Source organism: Malaya genurostris, chromosome 2 (assembly GCF_030247185.1).
Source record: "Malaya genurostris strain Urasoe2022 chromosome 2, Malgen_1.1, whole genome shotgun sequence".
NCBI lineage: Eukaryota > Metazoa > Arthropoda > Insecta > Diptera > Culicidae > Malaya > Malaya genurostris.
Genome location: NC_080571.1, coordinates 244,367,585 through 244,388,960, shown reverse-complemented (window position 1 = coordinate 244,388,960; position 21,376 = coordinate 244,367,585). Strand labels below are relative to the sequence as shown.

General features: G+C 35.3%; 1 protein-coding gene across 6 annotated transcripts in view; it reads left to right on the top strand.

The window, feature by feature from the left end:
- The first annotated feature begins 4,394 nt into the window (after positions 1-4,394).
- LOC131428462 (chondroitin sulfate proteoglycan 4) overlaps positions 4,395-21,376 on the top strand; it is a 31,699-nt gene continuing 14,717 nt past the window's right edge. The window contains exons 1-3 of one of the 6 annotated variants that reach the window (XM_058592429.1): positions 4,395-4,577; positions 9,952-10,254; positions 18,515-18,711. In XM_058592429.1, coding sequence (XP_058448412.1) covers positions 10,176-10,254; positions 18,515-18,711 — 276 coding nt within the window. In that variant the 5' untranslated portion in view covers positions 4,395-4,577; positions 9,952-10,175. Of the gene's footprint in view, positions 4,666-4,700; positions 5,179-9,483; positions 10,255-18,514; positions 18,712-21,376 lie in introns of those variants that run through there. The other 5 variants (XM_058592427.1, XM_058592428.1, XM_058592424.1 and 2 more) reach the window with 5 other exon arrangements.

Here is a 21,376-nt window from a genome sequence, read left to right as displayed (position 1 = left end):
TAGTAGGGATACGCTGACGGTCAACGGCCATAAATTTCATTTTCATCTTATATTATTCGATTGAAAATGAAATTTTACCGCACTGGTCGGTAGCCTAACACCTTGGAAAATTACGAAAAAAAAAACTTTGGTTGCGAAAGTTTTGATAGCATCCGGTATTAAATCACGAAAAAGGTCGATTTCATCTTATAAATATTCAATCTACTCACCTTTTCGATTGATACTCTTCAATTTATGATACTGTTAAAAAAGTTAGAACTTTTGTGGCGATTTTTATGCAACTAAAATTTGTTTTGAACGCAGCAAAAAGTAAAAGCGTCTTTTTGCTTTGGTATTCGGCACAAAAAGAACGTGCTTCTATTACACACACATGATATTTGTCGGAATGACACTATCTGCTTTCTGTCAAAAGTTATGGTGGGTTGCCGGCAATCAAACACCTAACCCTATATTCGAGCTTGATTATTGGTTACATTCTGAAAAGAAGTGCGGTTAGAAAAAAGCGCTTGTCGCAGTTGTCGTTTACGTCACTTAGCTTATTGAAATGGGTTCAGCCATCTCCAAGAAAATTAAGCGGTAAGAAGAATGTGTTTTGTCATTTACGTCACTTATACCATTATATTCTAGGTAACAGAAGTGATAACCATTTGATCTTCGAGCTTGATAAATGGCCCAATAACAACTTTCAAACCAGCCTAAGTTTGTTGAAATCGGTTCAGCTATCTTCGAGAAAATAGGACGCGAAAAAATTAGTTGCATGGTCACACACAGACATTTTCCGACAATGGAAAATTCGGTTGAGCGGAAAATGGAAAAATCTCCTGTCCTGATTTATTATGAATTTTCCGACTTGCGGAGATGAAACACCATTGCGATCCACCGTGTTTCAATGATATTCCGAATTCAACCATGGTCGTTGAATGCTCCAGGATAAACTTCATGAGGAAAATTCAGATTCAGATGTTGTGACAAGAGAACATTGATACTGTTCGTGACCTTATTTCGATAAATGGAAATGAGATTCAGGCATATCTGAAGATTGAGGACAGTACTCGAAAAAAATGCAACATACAAAAAGGATATTAAAACTTTAATTTTCATTTGGATATTTTCGAAACTCTTAGGAAATAAATGAACTCACATTAGCTATATCTTTGCAAACTTGGTTTATTAAACCTCCTAAACTACCCGCTTCTTGGACTTAGCACTACCCATCAAATTCGGTACAACACTAGCGCCATCTTCCTTACACAACATCACCAATTCTTTCTATAATTCCGGTGTTGATAGGAAAATTCTCAATTAATAACTTCCAGAAATGCTCCTTTAATACTCCTTATCGTTAGAGTTGGAAAAAATACCGATTTACATAGTTTGAACTCATGTCCTCGTTTGATGGACCCCGTTTTAGATTTCGCAACCGGTTGTTTAAAAAAGGAATGCTAGATGAGGTTTCTATGAAAATAATCAGTTTGGAAACACATTAATAATGTTAATTTTACAGCTTTCACTACGCAGTAGCAATTTGCAATGCTAAATATGTGAAACAAAACATTCCGCACCAAATAGTGATTATAGCAACAAAAAATTTGTTTTCCTTCCAGTTAGTTGATACTGATGATGACAATGAAGAGGCAAATGTGCACTCAATTTCTCGGAAATTGAAAAGAAAAAAAAATTTAAAAGTCCCCGAAAAGTTGATTCAGCCCCGACTTCCGGTTCCGGTATTACAGCGCTAAAAGTGAACTTCTTCAATTTCATGAGTATTTTTTCAAAAGTGATAGCGAAACGAGGGTCGAATTTTTATAAAACTTACTGATAAATTCATCCAGTTAGCAGACCTTGTTGGTTAGTGGATATATAAATCTCCTTTGGGATTATAAGCCCCCGGTTTTTGCTCCCGAATGATCCGGTAATAGTGAAGAAAAGCTTCTAAACGGAACTCAATTCGATTTCTTAGTAACGGTTCAACCGAGCTCCCAGTGTCCTAAAAGAAACTGTACCGTTTCATCCAGATTCAACTTCTGGTTCCGAAATTATAATGCGATAAGTATTAAAACTTTCAAACTGTTATACAAAATGGTGCAAACCCGGTACGCATCGGTACGTGCTGGTACGGAAGAAGAGAACACCACCGCCAAGAACACAGTGTGCTTTGTTCAATTTTGTGGAGCGTGCATGTTTGCCACATTTACATCTATATTAACTTGACATAATTGTTTACAAATTGAAAAGGTTATGGTAGTTATTACCCAATGAAAGTTTTTGATTTTATTCAAGTTTAAAACAAAAATTTTCTAGTGATGTTTTTAAAAATATGAATGAACTAGATGAATTAAAAAATGTTTTTTCGTTCTATCTGCCATACTTCCCGTAAAGTGGCTATGATTTTTCGCAATCGTCTCACCGTGTACAATTAAAATCGAACACTGATAACAGACATTCGTACCGGCACCGTAACGGTTGAAATCTCATGCTCGGGGCTGATGGACTCGGTTATGTCAAAACCAGCTTTCGGTATCGGTTTTCGTTTTCTTTACCGCGTGGAAATAGTTCGTAAATGCGGTATTGTACTTTATTCATCAGCACATACTCGTGTAGGCGTGGTTTTTTAACCCAAACAGAAAAAAATAATGAAATTTACACATGTAATTCAATGATACTTTGAATAGACATCAATTGAATCAAAAATTTGATTGAAAACCATCATCGATGTAAAAGTAAATTAGAATGCCTTGATTTTTCAATGAATTATGCAACATAGTTTAATTTACGTTTAGTTTTGCTTTTAAAGTATTTTGAAAAGTGAAGATCTGAGGAGTAACTTTGTATTCAATTTTCTGCTCCAAGTATGTGCATGAACATAGATGTAAATATTTTTATCTGTGCGCTTCTGCTGACCACCCATCATTTGAAAATTGATAATTTTAATCGATTTTTGCATACAAGAACATATAACTTTCGGACTAATGTTATGCATTGACAATGCTGGTCAGAGCATTGTCAATGCATAACATTAGTCCGAAAGTTTTGAATGCATCATATTTCAATACTTACATTAATTTTTTTTTCGTTTCGCTTTTAGCTCATCAGTGCGTCAGAAGTTTATGTTGAACTGCTAACGCCACCTAACGGTTCAACATAAACCGCTGAGCAGACGTAAAGTTAATGCTATTTACATATACACTTATAACACCGAAGTGCTATGTCTTTACTGACGTACCGAAAGAAACGAAACTAAGTGACGTCGTTCTGGCCGTCAACAGATAGTAATATTTAGAGATTTGGTACCACGTTGGTATCGGATTTGTGCTAAGCACACGTAACTATTTTCATTTTTTACGTTTCGCTTTCAGCTTATCACGAAACATGGAATTCTAATGCAACCGACCAAATAAACTCGTTGAATGTTTACTTTTCTCCTGTAGAAAGACTATGCAATCACTGTGAAAACTGACTTTAGAATGTAGGTCTGGAGGGGCGAGTGTCATATACCATTAGACTCAGTTCGTCGAGATCACAAAATGTCTGTGTGTGTATGTGACAAATAATGTCACTCGTTTTTCATTGAGAAACGCTGGTGACGTGGATTGCTCTGGTTTTGCACTTTCGAGCAGAAATGGCAATGAAACACCGTCAAAATATTGCATTTCTGCTCAAAAGTGCAACATCAGAGCAATCCACGCCACCAGTGTTTTTCAATGAAAAACGGTATCAGAGATGATCGCACCGATTTTCACAAACTCAGATTAAAAAGAAGGGTCTTATGGTTCCATAGCCCGCTATTGAATTTTATCCTGATCCGACTTCCGGTTTCGGAATTACAGGGTGATATGCACCAAAAAAAGAAAAAAATGTCACGCACTTTTCTCAGAGATGACTGAACCGATTTTCACAAACGTTGATTCCAATAAAAAGTCTTATGATCCCTTAACTCTCTATTGATTTTTATCTTTATCCGATTTCTTGTTTCAGAATTATAAGGCAGAATGTGCCATTCTATAAGAAAATGCGTTCTTAATTTTCTCGAAAATTCCTTAACCGATTTTTACGAACTAAGATGAAAATAATAGGCACTAAAATTTTTTTAAACTCCTAGAAAAATTAATCCAGAACCGACTTGCGATTCCGGCATTACAGCGCGATAAGTGAAAAAATTTCAATTTCATGAATATTTTTCCAAAAGTGACGAAACGAGGTGCAAGATAAAATCGCGTCTACCCTGTATGATAAATCGTTTAATTTGTTCGTCGATTATGTTTCTACAAATGTACCATTCATTAGAATCAGACTAAGTAACATGCGCATGCTTGGAAGCTGAATTTATCGATACATATCCGGACGGCATCTTCAGTCTAGAGTGCATTCATTCCGGTCTTTAGTCGTAGCAGATCGGTTGAATTGAACGGAAGCTTGTCATCTTCGCGTTCCACGATTCCCGCGGGGAGTGTGGAAGATTGTTTTGTTGTGCTGCCGGTCCTTGTTTAACGCACGCCATGTATCGTGACTTGTGATGCGCGAACGCATCTCCCCTGATTGATTCCGTCTCGTTCACACATGTCACACTGATGGCTTAAGTGAGTACTGCGAGGGAGCCGCGACACGCACGACTGCCTTGTACCGTACAAATGTGTCCGGACGTCGAATGTGGGTGCATTGTGAAAAGTAATTGTGACCATGTGAAGTTTTCATGATTTGCAGTAAATGTCATAATGAGCATAGTTATGATTTGATAGCAAATGAACGCTCCGAACGAGTATTTCATAAAGGGAAAGGAAAAAATTGGAGTGATAAATTTACAGTGTCACCAATTTTCTTTAACGTCGATGTGAGTTTCCCGAGAGGATTTGAAGCGCCAAAGTGTACACACATGATTCCATCATCGCCGGATTTTTATGAATAAGAAAAACGAAGAAAATAAACAATTCAGTGAAGGAAGCATTCGCGGCCGGCTTGCGATAGTTACTGCGCGACTCAGCGGAAAGTGAGGGAGTATCTTGCTTCTATGTATGCGGTTGGTACAGAGAAAAACCAAAACGAGGAGTCAGCCCGACTGAGTCGGCAGTGAGAGCAGTGTACTACTCAAGATTAAGTGGAAAACTGCTGTGGCGGCGTGCGGTTAACGAAGAAAATGGTGCTTATGGCACTTACCGCGGGTTTATTTCTGTCCCTTTGACGGTGTGTAAATTAATTCTCCACAGAACGATGTCGCCTTCTGAAACTTGTGTCATAATTCTTAGTAACGAAAGTGAAAGTCTTCCGAAACTACGAATTTTATCGAAAATTGTCTGCTTGGGAAGTGCTGTCTTCCGAGTATGAAAGAATAAAAAAAAGTGGAAAATGTATTCTACGAAAATAGAATGTCAAAGCGGCACAGCGAGTGCCTAGTGATGATTCACGCATGAATCAGGAATATAAATGAAAAAATCATATCTTATAGTGAATGTATAACTCAAAAGAAGTGTTATCGATATATTCTAAAGTTTTTAGCTATAACTATCGATGAAAAGACTGAAAAAAGTGTTTTAAAAAAATAAAAGAGCATGTACTATATCTAGAATTTCATACAATAATTATTTTTCTTCCTCGTATAACAAACCACAAAGAGCTTAAATTTTACTATAAAAACTTGTGGTATTTCGGTTTTCGATCATTGTTAGAACCATCATGAGGAAAACTCGTATACCCAGATATTCATAAAAATTATTCGGCAAAATAATTCTTGAGACTTTTTGATAACCAAACCGATCTACCAAGAACTGAAGGAACCTACCTTTAAATTATCGGCAAATGTTGCTCCGGACGCAAATTTTCCTAGGTACGCCGCTTACTAAATGCAACAATGAAGTCTTATTTAATTAGTATTCTATTATCAAGGCAATACAAATAAGATTCTTTTGCTGTTGCGTCATTTTGGATTAAGTTGGTGTGAAGAAAATTTTTTCTTGTAGCCTTAAACACAACAAGAGATATTCACGATTGAGATTTATCCATTCCTGTACAGGGTGCTTCGTAAAAAAGGCGCTCCGTGTTAAAGTAAGTCGTATCCACGACAAGAAACTTCACAGTTGCCAGCAGCAGCGAAACATTTCATAAGGACACATAAACCAATGAGAGATTCACTTTGTTTACTTTCTCTTCTGTTAATAACACCTAAATTTTCACGTTCACTTACCAAATTTGCATATAGAATGAAAGAAAATATCTCCAGCTTTGTAGTAGTATCATACATGTAACGAACAATTGCGTAATAGCGCAGGTATAATCGAAAGAGAAAGTAAACAAAGAGAATCTGTCAATTGTTTTAAGGCCCTTTTGAAATGTTCACGTTGAAATGTCCTTTAATTTAATGCAGATGTAATGAAAAATAAAATATCTGACACTACTTGCACACCCTGAAGTCAACAAAACGTATTTAAACCAAAACACAAAAAATTCAATAAAAAAGCCGAGAGAAGCTTGTGAATATTTTCTAATTAGAATTTATCACACTGTATATCTCTAAACCTCCAAATTTCACTTCCGATTTGCTTATTTCAACAGATAAGTAATTCTCGTAGTTGTTTGGTAAACGATTAATAGCCCCGCATTTTGCTCCAATGCAAACGACACAAACGCTCATGTTTGAAGCGAGACTTGCACTGTGAACGTCCCGCAGCGGAACTGATTTCTGTGCGGTTTGAATTAATGCTGAATCAATTTTTGTGAAATGATTTCCTCCCACAAATGGGTAATCCTAACAGCTTGCAAATTAGCAACATACTGAATTTTGATGTCGATTATTTCATATCGGATTTACTTATTGCAACGAGTGAAACTATCAAAATGTACTACGGAATTCATTCTTGGCTTTCAGGAATCTTTTTGGCTTGTGGAATTTTATCCAATATTGAACACTATAAGATACATTTTTTTCGAATGCAAATCAGTCAAATGCTGAATTTGTTTGAACTCGTTTGGTGAGAAGTTCGCACTGCAAACGGTGCGCTAAAATGTTTAATCTCAATTCCGATTTGCATATTTCAACAGATATGTAATTCCAATAGTTCTTCTGTAAATATTTATAGCCCTTAAAAGGGCTGATTTGTAGAATTTTCCGGGTCGTTGTTTACTTTTCGGTGTGTTTTGTTCCAGTAGTTGAGTGCTGATGCTATTGCTCTTGTTTGAAAAAAAAAACTAACACTGCGAACGGTGCACAAAACAAATCCGTCCCGCAGCAGAACTGAATGCTTCATTTTGAACCTGGAACTGAATTCTGAACCTGAACCAACCGAAACAATGCAAGAAATCATATCAACATATCAATATAATGTTAGATAAACAAGAGATATTCACGATCAAAAATTTATCATTCTTTCAAGGGGTAAATTTTGAAAAGGCGCCCAAAATAGGTCGTATTCACGACAAAAATAGTTTAAACCAGTAGACATAATATTAAATCTAGGAACGATTATTGCTGTCAATATTAATTAAGTTCCAAATTTTTTTTTTTTTAATTGCTCAGTACATTAATTCAAATCAATTATTTAACTTAATGAAAACTAGCATTAGCGTTGGAGACCACCCGTGTGTTGCTAATCCTTTGTTGATCAGAATCAATTAAGCTTGCAAATTGTTTATCTGTAACAACTTGCTTGGGATTAGCACACAGTTTCACATTTGTAAGTCGCATTGATCCCTGCCTGACGTCGGCCACGTCCGAATACAGATCTACTTGGGAAGGAAGGGTTGTTAGTTTAATGCATGTTACTACTAGAAACCGAGGAATCCTTTGCATTTCCACATGCACAACAAAAGGAGTTGTTTGTTAGTGAATTTTCAAATAATATCAACATGTGTTTATTGCTATGAGTAGCCGGCTACCGAGAATACGTTGCAATATTATCGTGTTTTGTATTAATATGTGCTTCCTACTAAAATACTAAATTCCTTTCGAAACTTTTAAAACTCCGGACAGCCGGCTGTCGGAAGGTTCACCACCAATTCATACATTTAATTGATTGCGTTTTGTTTTATTTAATAGATAGCCGTAATACTGGCAAGATATCACTTGATCACCATCATTCGACGCGACACGAAGTAATGTCGGTATCTACTCCCTCACTAAAATTATAAAATACCAAATGGAACCAAGGTCGCAAGAAATATCTGCACGGTTAAAAACTTCATTGCCCTTAGTGTTTAACCAGAAGGAAAATTGATCCATTGGTCAAGCATTCCCCGAATAGTTGACGGATTTTAGTCAAGTAAGAAGAAATATTAGGCATTGAAAATTACAAAAAAATGAAATATATCTAAGGAACGATCTCACCTGTATCCTATTTCTACTATTCGCATTGCTATAAAAAAAACATTGTGGCCGCGAGATGACACACCATTACTGAAAGAATAAAATAAAATAAACACTCGCGTATGGGTTTGCTGCAGATCAATTTTAGATTTTCAGTCAGAATCACAGGATCGACTTGTTAGTTTTCAAACATTCCATAAATTTTCTATTGATTCTTCTTTAAATTTTACTGTCTTGACACAATGACATTAATTCGATGAATATTCAACTCAGTTAAAATAACTACAAAATACATTTTACCAAAAACAATCTATCAACATAAGTCAATAATTAAATTGCTGGTTGGAGTCAAATCATTTCCACTGGTTAGTAGAATGTAATAGAATTAAAGTGGAGTGAGTCGCTGTAAATAAGTGACAGTACATTAGTTGTCCTAAACATTATTGAAATAAATCTGGAAATCAAACATTTTTTTCGCAAAAAAACTGATTTAGGTTGTTCCGTGTGAATTTCTACAACCCATTTTCCGGTTACTAATATCCTAAAAGGACATCATCCTTCAAGTTTTGAAGATTGTTAGATGGCTTATAGTTTTTTTTACCAGGAGGAACGAGAGCGTTCTTGAAAAATATGTACTACCAAAACTATAAAATGCAAGAAGAGTGCAACGATCTTCCGTGTTTTTCACGACATGCGGCTCCAAGTTGATGCTAAATATAGGAGGATATGATCGTAACGTAAATTTGTTGTCATGTCTAGGTGTTCCAGTTGGAGACATTTTCCCGTACTTTGCGTGGTATGTTTTATGAATCATTCGAAAGTTACGGCATGCCGAGCAACTTATGACATGGAATTATTGGGCACTAAACAATGTTGTACATACCAAGATTATATTTGTGACAGGTCTAGCTAATCTGGTAACCTGATATGCTCATCAATTTGGTACTGAATCTGATCAACGTAAAAAAATGTTCAGGTCGTCATGCCAGTTGCATGGTAAAATCTGTAATGCAATACAGACAGAAAGTCAAATGGCGTGAATCGGTAATAATTATCAATAGCTATTTATACGAAATAAATACTTCAAACCTTCAAACTATAATAAAATGTGTTATTTTGCTTTATAATTTGACTATGAAAAACTCTACACGCATTGCTCTCAATTCGATAGGTATGCTTATAAACATTAAAGTACGGCCTTCGATTGCGATTCTTTACAAACTATCGCATAATTCAAAAATATATTGTTTTTAGTGGACGAAAATAGTCTGTTTTACACAAGACAAAACGAAAGCATAATTCAGACACATAACGCCATGTTGGTCTGTCCCGTAACTGGTAAAGACAGAAGGGTGACATGATCGAAATATGCGGCAGCGGCGCCGTGAGCGGCATTCGTTGACCGTTTCGGTGATTCCACCCGCAGCAGGCCAAGAAAAAAGAATAATCATGTTGTTTGTTTATGGTGGGCCGATGCAACGTCGAACGAACAGCATAACAAACACTGAAGTGAAGCTCGAGTGAGAACAAGAATGTTATGACCAGCATGCGACACCGGGCGATTAGCGGCGTAAATCGATTAGTAAACAGTGCTCGACAGCAGCGCGTGGGCCATCGGCTGATAAACTGATGGAGATTAATGCGATGTTACAATTGATTAGCAGTGGGGTTTAAGCTTTGGAACGAAATTCGGTGTTACGGAGAAAGTATGAAAACTGCAAAACGCAAGTGGAGACAATTCTATAAATCAATTCCAGTGGATGGTAGTGGAAGAACGTATATGAAAGAAGTGTAATTAATTTCGAGAAAAAGCTGATAATCGTCATAAAAGAAATTAATTAATACGCCAACGCTCTAGTGAAGATCCGTGGTGGCAAGACATCAAATGATGGATAAATTAAATGTGTGTTGGTTGTTGGCCGTTATATTTTTTACATCTTTCACAGCTATCGCTGCGGTTAAGGGTAAGTAATGTTTATGGTTTGCAACTAGCTTTAGTGTTTTATTGATGGACGTGGGATTATCTCTATTTTCTGAAATGATTGGAATATCTTCGTAATGTACTAGTATAATGAGAGTTTGATCGAAGCAAATGTACAACTCGGAATGAGCTTCAGAACCGTTGCTTCATTACATGATGTAAACATATCTTGAAAACTAATCGACAAATGATCTGGGAAATTCTCAGTTATCTGTCAAAGAGTTCAGATGAAAATAAAATTTATATGACAAATGCAGCATAGACAATAGAAGAATATAAAAGTGTACATTATTTTCATTGTACACCGAAACCTCCATTCACGCACTAAACGGAAGCTCGTTAATCGAGTTAGATTGTTAAAAATTACGTTATTTCTAATTCAATTAATAAAAAACGTTATTTGAGACTTGGTTCGTAAAAAAAGTTTTGTTTCGTAAAAAAGTTTGTGCATTGAATGTTGTGAAACCTTTGGATATTTTCGGAATGGATTTGATGAGTAGGATCTGAAAAACAATATTTGGGGTCGTTCCAAAATTCAAGAAGGCGACTTCCGGTTTATTGATATTTCTTGAAAACCCTGATATTATGGGTATTTTAGAAACGAAATATAGCTATACAGTGGTCAGAAATGTGTTTCTTTTTGAAAAAAAAAATTACATTGCTGTCATTCACATTTGACTCCATCCAATATTGCTTGCAATTCGTCTTGTCGAAGGGACACGAGTGCTGTTGACATCAATACTTATTATTAATAATTATGTTGAAAATAAAGATGATCATTTGTGTTATATCATGTATGAACGAGACTGTAAACAAACGAATAACAATCTGATTACAGTTATTTAGTGTTGACCTGATGATGTGAATACTTTTGCAGAGCTTCTATAGTGGCTAGTGCAACATGGCAAACTTGGTGATTTACTGCACAATTGTTTTAGACGTTTCCACAGATGTTGCACAATGATTTTTACAGTACTGCATCTATAAGTGGCACACACGATTTTATTTTTGTTAGAAAAAGTTTTCTTAAAATGTCTAACACGAATAACAAATCTGCATCAATTGTAGAACATCTTAAAATTTCAACAAGTTTTATTGGCTATCGTTAGTGCTGTCTTTGAAACAAGCGTTAGTGCTGTCTTTGAAACAAGCAAGTTAAGACGTTTTCCTCTGTTCCTTAGTACCATAGTCTTATGTGTGTGTAATGAACCATATCCCAGCACTCACCCATTGCTACTACCTCATGAGATATGATGAATTTATTAGATGAAGATTGCTTCATGAAGAAAGGAATCCACACGGAAAGACCGGTATCAGCATTTTGGCGAAAAAATTAGTTGATTTTCTGATTTTAGTTAGTTATTTTTTGAGACAACTAAAAAAATCTTACTTTTGCTAATTTAGATTTTTTAATTCTAATTTCCTTGATAATAATAAAATATTTATTGAAATGGCTATTTTTTTAGTTGAATTCACCAATTGTCATTTCTTAGCTAAGGCACACTTCATATCCATTCAACTAATTTTTTAGTTGAATTAAAGAGATAAAACGTTGTTTTCAACCACGTAAATGGTTGAATTGGTTTCTGCAATTTGCAGCTATATGGCGCTCTGTCGCCGAAATAACGCACCGTAATGACTACTAGCCACTAGATGGCACACTACTACCGAAAAAAATTTCAGTCGCGGTTGTCTTTTCTATATTGGCAGGTATAAATACGATGTTGTATTGGAGAAAAAGACATAAGCGAAACATAAACTTCTTTTTGAACATTTTTCTTCTAAATCGCTGTTTTCTTCATTCGACTTCGCGAAATCGACTCTCTCACTGAAAACTTTGAGCACTCGGAAAATAAAAACCGAATACAAGTAGTACATCGAACGGCGTGGCCCGGAAGGTTGGAAGATACAAAAAACATCATTTGACATGTACAATTAGAGTGCAACATTCTAAACTCAATTCACTGTTCCGCGTAAAAACAATATTACGCACAATCGTTTCAAATGCGCACAAATTCTGAATAAATACACTTTCCACTAACAGTTTACGTCATTTTTACATACCGGTTTAGAAATTTATATATAGATATATCGTAACACATGCGTAAAACATCTAAACAATTTGCAAGCAGTTTCAACAAGACTGTCCCTTTTAGCTTGTTATTGGATTGTTTTGTTTTGACACTTCTCATGAATTTTGTGGCTAATAAACTGGTGATAGATAAATAGAAACAAATTTTCTGATTTTAAAAACAAAATTAGTTGTCAATGAGAATTTCGTGTTGGATTGAGATATTGCTGGTTTGTGTCCAGAATATTCGCCAACTAAACACATTCTCTAAAAATAAGAGTTTTTTTCAGCAAATAAATTCTCAATTTTAACTAATTTTATAGTTATTTTGGAAATTTTGTTGTTAAAATCAACTAATTCAAAAACAGTAATACGAATTAGACGCAGAGCTAATTTCGGTCGTTCCGTGCAGCAATCATCGCAGTGACGCTATTCGAACCAATTCGAAGAGTAAAGTAAATGAACGAATGACAAATGAATGTATAAAAAGAACATGCACGATGTATGCCAGCTACGAAGAATGTATTAGTAGATTCGAGTTCTGCACGATTATTGCTTATTCATGTTCACCCTTTCTCTCCCTTGTGTTGTGAATAGTTCAACGTTATTCGAGATGGGCGTGAGTAATATAGGCAATTTCGCACTGAAGATGGATGAATGAATTAGTAGCACGAAGAATATGTGCAACATTGGTTGGAAAAACATTTGTTCTCTTCAAATGCTCATTTCACAATGTATGGATGATTGACAGAGAACATAATTACCTATCTTGTGAAAAAATCTCATCCAAATTGATTTTTTTTGTAAATGGACTTTGAATTTTTACAACCTATTTTTTGTTTGTGATTCGAATTTTCTTTCAATATTATCATTCTAAAAATTTAACTAATTTCGTGAAAATTACTGGTAAAACTAATTTTTGTAGGAGTTGTCGCTTTCAAATATATTCAAATTTTGCATATGCAGTCTTTATGAATAAAAGAGACATTTTGTATCATCTTTTTGCCATTTAGCTCTAGTCTTAATTTTGAGTAGGGAATAAGCAAAAATTCCTTGAAAAATTTCTATTAATTATATTTTAGAAACGGTCAGTCCGATTGATTTGATATCTTCTGCAATGTTTCGGGTAATTATAAGGACTATATAAAAAAATTGATACAATTTTTTTTTATTTTAAAAGTAACACTTAAAATTCACATAATAAAAAAACCTCTTTTCTATTTGTTTTATTTTTTGATATGATGTAGCTGAAGTCTTAAGTAAAATACTGTCAATTTTTTAGAATGGAGAAATATTTGAATATTTGAATATTTGAAAAGTTATACATTTTCAAAACCATGGATTTTTTTGAAAGGCATGAAAATTTTGTTTACATTTTTCTGCTAAATTTTATTGATCCATCCAATAGAACCTGTTGTAATCCACCTAGTGGTGTAATGATACCTTTCTCATGTATAATATTGTGGTATTCTATTCAAAAAATTTTTCTTCGATTTTTGAAAGAAACCAAGAGATTTTTTGTGCATTAACTAGTATAACATACAGAATAAAACAGTGCTTTGATTGCGTAGGTCATCCTTAAGAAAACGAAGTGGGTTCACTATTATATGCACTTCCGGCACCGGAACCCGAGAACCGGTATAATCAAAGTCGGTTCGTACGGCCACCAACTAACATGACATACAATCTCTACTAGTACGTACTCTAAATTACGATTTAAATGTTTTTTGTATCCGAAAATATACAGTAATTTTTGGTAGGACCATAAGACATTTCAATTGACCCTAAGATTGGGAATAACGGTTTAGAGTCCAGTTTATAACATTTTTTACGGTTTTTGTTCCGCCAGTTTAGGTGACGGTGTACAATATTGAACACCTATAACTCCGGAACCGGAAGTCTGATTTGGATGAAATTCAGGACTTCCGTATGGGACCGGAAGACCTTTCATTTGAATCTAATTTGTGGAAATCGGTCAAACCATCGCTGAGAAAAGTGAGTGAGATCCATTTTGGTATATATGACCACTATTTCCGGTACTTCCGGAACCGGATACCGGGAACCAGGATAGCCGGAATCGGTTTGTTTAGTTGCCTACTGATAATGACTATCGATTTGTGTAGTTTTGAGACCAGTTTAGAAATTTTTTTACGTGTTTTGTTTCGCCGGTTTAAGTGACGGTGTACAACGATGAACAAACTTTACCCTATAACTCCGGAACCGGAAGTCGGATCCGGATGAAATTCAGGAATTCCGTATGGGACCACGAGACCTTTCATTTGAATCTAAGTTTGTCAAAATCGGTTCAGTCATCTCCGAGAAAATCTAGTGAGATTATTTGACACACACACACAGACATTGCTCAGCTCAATGAACTGAGTCGAATGTTATATGACATTTGGCCCTCCGGGCCAATTTTCACTAGTCGGTTTTTCAAGTAATTGCATAACCTTTCTATATGAGAAAGGCAAAAAGATGTTAATCAAAACTTTGCTATATGCTACAAATAGCTATGTTCTCGAGATGCAGGTTTGAAAAAAAATCGAGAATTGTTTACTTTTGTAACGAATATTTAAATCTTGTTAACATAAAGGGTATTTCATATTATATGTCGGTATGTAAATTCTGAATAATTTTCACATTTACCAGCCGAGCGATTGCATCAGATATGTTTTGGAAACTTTATTCAGTTTAATTTTTGCCATGGATCGCTGCACACCGTAACAACGCACTGAAATAGTGACACTTTACATCGAAAACAGTCGTTTCATTGTGTTAACTTAACGTGCATATCGGAAAAAATATCGTGACAAAAAAGCATCATCTGACAATCACCTGATTTAACCTCCCCGGACTCCTTTTTGTGGGGTTATCTGAAAAACAAGGTTTATGTCAACCAGCCTCAAACTATTGACAAGCTCAAGGTTAACATTCGTGCTGAAATCGATGCTATAACACCCGAGATGCTCGAAAGAAAAAAGGAGTCATTTTGTTACTAATAAAGGTGGCCACTCTATTGATATTGTTTTCAAGAACTAGTACAAAAAATTGTATGTAACCAAACTGAATAAAATACATCACTTATAACAATCGGTTGTTTTATCTCAAAGTTATTCAATGTTTACATACCGACATAAAGGATGGAGCACCCTGTAGAAGCAAATTTCTTGAAACAGTAGATAAATTGTTTAGCGAAAGCTAGTATTCATTCTATGATATGGTGTTTTTCCCATATTCGAATGTATTAAATATATGAAAAAGGCAATATATATTAATTTTTTCATGACATTACTTTAAACATATGTAGGGGAAGATGTTCGGTTGCCGGCAGTGTTCGATTGTCAGCACCCCTCCGTAACTTTTGACAGAAAGCAGGTAGCGTCATTCCGACAAATGTCATGTGTGTGTAATAGCAGCACGTTCTTTTTGTGCCGAATACCAAACCAAACAGACGTTTGTACTTTTTGCTGCGCTTAAAATAAATTTAATTCGCGTGAAAATCAACACAAACGTTCTTTATGACATTTTTTATAGTATCATAAATTGAAAAGCATCAATCGGAAAGATGAGTGAATTGAATATTTATGAGGTGAAATCGATCTATTTCGTGATTTAATACCGGATGCTATCAAAATTTTAGCAAGCAAAGTTTTTTTTAGTAATTTTCAAAATGTCTACCGATTACGGTTTCCGGCACCCCAAGGTGTTCAGTTACCGGTACCCCATTTTTTTCGACAAATCGCGAAAAATGGTTAGTTATATGCAGAGGTGCCAAGTCTGCAACTTAGACTGTAAATTATCCAATTTCTTAGTTAACATGTAAACCTTTTTTCGTCTAAAGACTTTTTACAGACTTTTGAAACCTCGATTGTTTGCAGACATTCATCAGAAATTACACACTTTTGAAAATTGGCGCGATCTTTTCGTTTTTGCTAGCTAAACTGTATTACCTGGCATCTCAGGTGATGTGCAACATGTGGACAATTTGACGGCTTCAATACATCCGTCATATAAGTAAAAGCTTTGGATCGCTTACTCTGTTAGCCATGCGACTTCAAACAAATCGTCCAAGTCAAGGAAAATAAACTTTAATGCACTGATTAATGCCATTAAACGTTGCTTATTAGATAAGATGCCGATAAATTCGACGGCAGCAACTTATTCAATCCCGCGAAGCTGGTGGAAGACCGGTTGTTAATCAACACCAAAGGCGCCACCTTCCAAATCATTGGCCAAGAGAGCCAAGGCGAAGTCACCATCAGACATTGAAGACTTTTGTCCAAAATGCCTCCGAAAAGAATAAATTTCGTTTTTTCTTTGAATAATTGCAGTTTTTACTTAAATTTTCAAATTTTTAGTGAAATTTCATGGGGTGCCTGTAACCGAACACCATTTTTGAAGTGACCAAAATTTATCACTTTGCTAAATTTATAACAAAGTTTTTCCAATCGATTGAATCAACTTAGTTTCTTGTTCAATTGTTAGATAGGGACTTTAGCTTTCCATTGATGGATAGATGTCTGCATAATGTGCACTTAGTAAGAGGTTATAAGCTTAAAAAAGGGTGCCGGTAACCGAACACTCTCCCTTAACTTTTTCAAATATTATTTCTCGATTCTAAGAATTTGTCAGTATTTGAACTCCTGCTACAAAATATCAAAAAATAAGTGTTACATGAAAATACCTTTTACATAATCTTTATAATTACCTAAAACATTGCAGAAGATACCAAATCGATCGGACCGACCGTTTGTGGGATATATTATTAAAAATTCTCATGGAATTTTTTCTTGTCACTTCTCCAAAGTTAGGCTAAGTTTAAAATGGCAAACCGATGATGCAAATTGTTTCGTTTGGTCATAAATAACGCTTATGTAAAATTTTAGTCACAAACCTAAAAATACAAAAGTTAAATTTCTAAAAGATCTGTCATTTTCGGTCGAATTGCTTTATAACCATTTGAAAAAAAAAATGTGAAAAAGATTGGCTCCTTTCAAAACACAGTCTAGATCAATTTTGGAAAAAAGAAAGTATGCAAAATTACTGTTTGTGACATACTATACATGTTCAAAAAGTTTCATTTAAATCTGAGTGGGTGCTGCCAACATTTGTTCAAATTGGCGAAAAATTCGTCTATACTAAGAAGCTTGTATTGCTACGAAATGTAGTAATAATTCTGTTTAGTCAGATATTAAATATATGATAACGACTTGTATGTTTTTTCCTTTTGAATCATTCTGGTCTATCAGTATTGGTTGTTTTTCCATCAGCACCTTAGAGTGTACGGGCTTCAGAAAAAGTTATAAACAACTTGGAAGTGCGATTTTGAAGTTCATAAAAAGGGTAAAAATAAACAACTTCAAAACCAAAACACGAATGGTAAATGAAAAATATGATAGAGGAACGGTCCCTCCAGAAATTCAACTTCGGTTATGGTAGAGCAGTTTCTGTCTTCGGACATCTGTTTCTCATCGGTTTCTATTGATATTGAACGATATGGCAATGCATTGACGTACAAATTGGATTCGGCTTTTTATAGAGCAACATATGTTCAACGATTGTGTATGGATACTTACTCTCATGTTGACTGCTTGTTGAACTAATAACCTTTGGAATATACTTAAACATAAGTGCAGCTCAATTCACTTATACTGATCATAACGTCTTGAACATACTTTGTCTGGCGTCATTGAATGTTTACTTACTGAAAAACTCACGATGCCGTACCGACTAGTCGTCATCCAGTTTGAAATCTAAGATTCGTCACGCACTCGGGTTCCGTCAGTTCAGAAAGTGCCAACACCATGGTTGAAATTTTGTTTTGATTTGAAAATGCTGCTCTCTATACACGTGATTTTCGGTGAGTCCCATGGCTCCTCGTTTGTGTATATGCACAAGGGTTTCTTGCGTGAGCGGTTTGGAAGTTTTATGGGGCAATCAGTTATTTCACACAATCGGTGTAGAATTTAGATCTATTTGGACTGAATATAAAACAGCATTTTGAAAATAACAACCTCCTCCTGAAATCCGCTATTGGATGATTCCATCCATCAACGACCATGGCATGCAAAGTCACTGATCTTTTCGGCAGAGGCATTTGAACTATCTTATTTGTGTAGAAACTACGGAATGAAAACTAATTTGTTATTTCTTTTGGTCGATTCATTTGCAGTATCATTTTACGGTGCCAGCCATATAGCGATGCCCCTACAGGAAGCCAAAATTTCTACAAACATTCGGCTGCGGTTTCGCTCCCGCCTAGACAATGCACTGATTCTACTGACGGCCGGCCGTACGGATTACTCGCTGCTCACTATTGATGGAGGAAGGATCCGGTTCAGTTTTAAAATTGATGAGTACCATACCGATGTAAGTATGAAGCATTTTCAAGAGTTACACTACTGTAGAGTCTGCAAAAAAAGCCATGTACCATGAAGTCCTTTTCTAGTGTAAAAGAAAGAAGAATCGAAATTCTGTTGTGCAGTTTATAGTATATAAAATATTCAGTTTTTTCAATCTTTTTTCGAGCTGCTTTTGCTGAGGATGGGAGATTCCGTGTTTCAATAAATTGATATCTAGCATCGCGGAGCCGGAAACATAATCGTAATGATGTGCTCATTGTTAAAACATTGCTTGGTATGGGCTCTAGTTGAGAACAGATCCGTCTGTTTTAAACAATAGAACGTATGTCAATGTTTTGAAGTAAACACATTGAGAATCGCGCGAATACACTCTATACTTTGTAAAATATTTGAAAACCCAGCCTGACTCGGAACTTAAAACCCGATTATCTCTGCATGAAAATTCCTATGCCGATCATGTGGAAAATAAACATCTTTTCCTGTACGAGGTCTGTTCAAAAAGTTCCCGGAATTTTTTAATTGCGCGCGTCTGGAGAGTCCGGTGGTCAAAAATTTTTTTTTATTGTGTTGGTACATATGTCCCTAATGTATGGTGAAATTTTCAGCTGTATTCATTGTTTACATTCTGTCTTGTAGCGGCTGGTGTAGACGTGTTTTTTTGAGCTCGGCGATTTTTGTTAGTTTAAACAATGGAAGAATTGAAGAGTCAAAGAATTTGTATTAAATTTTGCGTGAAAAATGAAATAAAGTGTAACCAAGTGTGCGAAATGTTACAGAGAGCCTATGGTGAGTCTGCTATGAAAAAACAAGTGTTTATGAGGGGTACAAGCGTTTCCAAGATGGCCGCGAAGACGTTGAAGACGACGAACGCTCCGGTCGACCCAGCACGTCAATAATCGATGAAAATGTGGGAAAAGTGGAAAAAATGATTATGGATGATCGCCGAATCACTATTAGAGAAGTTGCTGAAGCAATTCGAAAAAAAACGCCCCGATTTATGAAAAAACAATTCATGGGTTTTGCACCACGATAACGCACCTGCTCATTCATCGTTGCTTATTCGTGATTTTTTGGCTAAAAACCAGACTTTAATCATGCCCCAAACTCCTTATTCACCAGATATCGCTCCGTGTGATTTTTTCCTGTTCCCAAAGTTGAAGAGACCCATGAAAGGACAGCGTTTTTCATCGATTGAAGAGATAAAGGCAGAATCGCTGAGAGTGCTACAGAGCATTATAAAAAGTGACTATCAGGGATGTTTCGAAGACTGGAAAAAACGCTGGCATAAGTGTATTATATCTAGGGGGGATTACTTTGAAGGGGACCATATAGATATAGACGAATAAATAAATATTTTTTTAGAAAAATGAGAATTCCGGGTACTTTTTGAACAGACCTCGTACCAGACCTGAATACAAGTTTTTTTTTCTAATCTTAAATCCGGCTCAAACCTAACCTTCAGAGGAACTAATTCTTAATCTTGAACCCAATTCGAGTCCGAAATTTTATTCTTAACCAAAGTCTAGGGCTTCAGTCCGAATATTCGAATCACGACAATCTCGACTACGCATCATTCTGTATGTACCGGTAGATAGATGCTGTGGAACATTTACCAAAGCTAGGTATCTTCGTCCAGTTGATAATCAGATGCTTTTAATCAGTTTTAAGAATATACAAAAATTTACAGAAAATGGAACAAACAAAATTTAAGTATGAAATGATTTAGCTAGAATCTGGAATCAGTTGTGCATAATCGAATATTAATTTTCTATGTAAACGGAAACTACATCTTTTATACATATTCCTGATAATTTCCCGTTTGAGCCCAAGAAAAAAATTAGCTTGTTTATAATGCCTCTTCAGATGTGTTTCTGTATGAGCATTCTTCATCAATCGAAATAGCTGGAGGAATCCTAGTCTGATCTTAGGAAAAATTCCAATTATTCACATAGCTTTAGATCGAAGCCATGACATGTGGCCGAGCGTTGTCATGATGAAAAATACTGACTCTAGCATCATAATCTGTCCGTTTTTCCTTCAAAGCTCAATTTAAACGAGTTATTTGAGTTGATGACTCCTTTGATGCTTGAGTTGATGGTTTTCATTGTTTATTTACTTTGCTTACTTTACTATTCGGGAGCAGTTCATATTGTAGGATAACCTTATAATCCCAGAACATGCGGAGCCAAACTTTGTAAATATTTCATTTTGAGCGATTATAGTTGAGTGTAGATTTTTTTTGCTATTGGTTTAAAATTTTGCAAGTAACTTTTATTATTATCCACCATTCAGATTTTAGCGTTAGTTCTGAGTAAGAAATTCATAGGAGCTATGTGGAACAATCATGCACTGTAAGAAGTTTGGTGTTTTTATTTTATTTCTAAAATAACACTTCAAAATCAATTTTCTCAAAGTATACTGAAGTGAGTTTTAAGTAGTCATAAGAATATTGATTTTGAGAATTGTTGCAGAATCCTTTAAATGTGTTTTTGAAGCGAATTCATGAGAGAACGCAAAATGCCCTCATCTTTAATTTATAGAAAATTACTATTCTTCGGTTGATTTAGGTCATTTTATGAGTTTATTCAAATAAGAAGCGTAATTTCTTGAGAGAATTTTATTTTAAAAACGCATAATAGTTGTATGATTTCTTCTTCAATTCAAATCAATAT